This window comes from Hibiscus syriacus, unplaced genomic scaffold (assembly GCF_006381635.1).
Source record: "Hibiscus syriacus cultivar Baekdansim isolate YM2019G1 unplaced genomic scaffold, ASM638163v2 tig00110450_pilon, whole genome shotgun sequence".
NCBI lineage: Eukaryota > Viridiplantae > Streptophyta > Magnoliopsida > Malvales > Malvaceae > Hibiscus > Hibiscus syriacus.
In genome coordinates, this window is record NW_024062743.1 from 7,408,489 (window position 1) to 7,411,574 (window position 3,086).

Consider the following 3,086-nt stretch of genomic DNA (forward strand, 5'->3'; position numbering starts at 1 on the left):
AGTACAATTAAAAGTTTTTGAAATACCTTCTTACATTATCTTCATTTATATTATTTCTTTAATATTTTTTTCACATTTCTTCAATTGAATTCGTGCTAAATTAATGGAATACATCAATTTAATTAATAGTATAGATTAAACTTGTATTTTAATAGAGCCGGCCATTATGAGAAAATCAAGAAAAAAATACCTTAAATTTTACATCTAAATTGATTTATTAAACATCAACAATCGTCAGTACAGGTTCCATCATCTTAATATGTATTATTACATGTGGCTCACAATCACATGTTGTGGACATAATTCCATGGACTTTTCTTGTTTTGAGAAACAAAAGCAATTAAGGAGGGCAGGGCGGAGGGCTCTGGGTGCCGGAGTAGGAAACTTTGACGTTGGTGCAGTTAGAGCTGAATGGAATGGTGGCCTGCCCTGTACCTGCGAACTGCAAGTTTATATTTTTAAGGGAAACACCTTTGCATGGATTGGCTTTGCTGCAAATCAGTTCCACTGCAACTTTGCTTGCAGAAGTTCCTCTGATGTTTGAGAATTGAACGTCGGTGATGCTCACTTTCGAATGCTTCATCAAACCATAGAAAAACAATTCAAGACTTATATCGAATATATTTATAGATTCATATATAATGTTTAGGGTTTAGGTTTAGGGTCTAGAGTTTAGAACCTGACTGTCTCCCCTCCGTCCGTATTCTTGATCTATGATGATAGGGTTCTTGACGTTTTTCATTACCAGATCTTCGTAGATAATGCCTGAAGCTCTGCTTGGACTATCGGATTTGTAAGTTTTGATTCTTACACCATTGTCTGTATCTGTAAACGTGCAGTTCCTCACGGTGATCCCGAAAACATCTGCTTCGGAATCGTAGTGTCCAAGGCTACCGATACTTTTTAAACACAATCCGAAACGATTCAGAATCTCTATAATAAATGATTGAATAGATGGGTAGTTAGAGAAATAGATGGATAGAATATACCTAATACCGTGACCAGGGCCACAGTCGACGTTCTCGACAGTGATGTTGGTGGATCCATGGATGATGGAGACGCAATCGTCACCTGTGCCGATGCGACTGTTAGTTATTTTGAGCATGTTAGTTTTGCTCATGTGAATGCCATCAGTGTTGGGGCTATCATCGGGTGCTGTTATAGTAACATCATCAATCCAGAGGTTGTCGCAAATACTGATCATCATATGGAACCCTTTGGCGTTGACGGATTGAATGCCATTGACGATTGCATTGTTCACCTTGATGAACTTCAAGCTCTGCAGTTCATACAACACAATATTATTATTATTATTATTAATGTCGTCGTTTTCATCGTCGTAACTAAATCATGAAACAACAAATTCAGCTTACCGCAGGCAGTCGATCGCATCCTTTGCACTTGTGCTTCCATGACTTTTCGCCTAGGCCATTAAAAGTACCCTTCCCACTTAAAATCAACCCATCAATGCTACTAAATGTGATCCATTCTGCACCTTCGGCTGTCTTTGTATGACTTTGTGGAAGAACTGTTCCGCTGACTTGAACCATCAGCGGAGCTTCACAGCTGCATGGTCCGGAAAATAATATCGATCCTACTACGAATTCGCCTTTCGGGATCACCAGCATTGCCCTTCCTTGATGATTGCACGCTTCTTTGAATGCCCTAATAAAATTCTTCAAAAGAAAATCAATTCATTAGCACCGTCATCAAAACGAAGAATCAAAAACGGGTTTGAGAGGTTAAAAGCATACAATGGAGCTAGGGGACTTTCCGTTAGCCTTGGCACCATAGTCCAAGACATTGAAAGCTTTAACACCGGCGCCGACATTGCCGGTGGCAATCCCTTTAGCTTGTTCCATGGCATGATCAGTATCGAAGATGGCCAATACTTGAAAATCAAGAAGAACAAAGCCTAGAACAAGAATGCACATTATTCCCCGTAGCCCCATTGATGCCATCTCGAAACTGATGGCTTTGTTTATTGTTCTTCTTTTCTTTTCGTGTTTTGGTTTAAATGTTCACAAGCCTTAAAAAGAGAGGCTACCTTCAAACCAAGATTAAATTCTTGCCTCTAATTCTATTTGTGGATGGACTAAATTATCGGGAAAATTGGTTTAGTTTGTTTAAAGTTTCATTGAACTTCGCTTCTAAAATAGCTATATTTACTTTTTATTCGTTTTTTCTTTAAAATTCAAACCAAAATCTATTCGTTGAGATGGATATAGAAATATTACAGATAGGGGTGACATTATCTGCACTCCAATTTGCTTCTTCGTAAATGTGATATATTTGTACCACAATTCAGCTTGTGTAAGACATTGTTTTAACAAGAAAATTAAATTTAGTAAATGTAGTAGTACACTAGTAACCATTCATATAAAGAATGGTAAGACGTTGGATGTCACAGGATTAGGTTTGAAACTAGTTAATCGTGCGGTCATAAGCACAAAAACATGAGTTGTGTGCTTAAATCAACTTTCAACCTGGATGAATAATGCCTAAGGCACACTTAGTCGACTTAAAAAGGATATACCAAATTGAGTCGACAAAAACATAATGAAACATTAATACTTAAAATAAGAAGATGACAAGAGAGATTTAAGTTGAATACTTGTTTTTATCTTATTTTCTCGTTAAATTGATTTTGATAATTAAGGTGGGGGTGAGCCTCTATTTATATTCAAGTACCCTTATTAAATTTTATTTACTCCATCGACTAGGATTAAAACACCTATCCACTAGTCAAGGTCTTAATACAACTCGAAGTTGATCTTTCATTCTTGTATCATAAACCGACTAGGTTTCTATTTATTTGATGAATTGAGTCTCTCAGATATGGACATTTTGGATGGGAACAAGCACAATTCGATTTTGGAGGGATTTTTTGGTTTGATGTGTTGCTCAAAACTCCTCCGACGTCTATATTTGTATGGGTCTCAGACCTTGATTCGAGGCTCATGACATTCTCCCCCACTAAATTCAGCGACATCCTCGTTGCTTATTCAGAATTAAGTTGGACCGAGTGATCTCGGATCTCCCTCGTGGACTTAGCTTGCTTCCGATGCCTTTGGATGACTTGCCTA

The 3,086-nt window shown here is 37.6% G+C and overlaps 1 protein-coding gene across 1 annotated transcript; it reads right to left on the reverse strand.

The window, feature by feature from the left end:
* Window positions 1-307: 307 nt before the first annotated feature.
* On the reverse strand, window positions 308-2,030 carry LOC120126091 (exopolygalacturonase-like). The gene is made up of 5 exons (XM_039144391.1): window positions 1,755-2,030; window positions 1,374-1,676; window positions 990-1,279; window positions 680-899; window positions 308-577 (listed from the first exon to the last, which is right to left on the reverse strand). The coding sequence occupies exons 1-5, from the start codon at window positions 1,959-1,961 to the stop codon at window positions 341-343; spliced, it is 1,257 nt and encodes a 418-aa protein (XP_039000322.1). The 5' UTR covers window positions 1,962-2,030; the 3' UTR covers window positions 308-340.
* Between the last annotated feature and the right edge of the window lie 1,056 nt (window positions 2,031-3,086).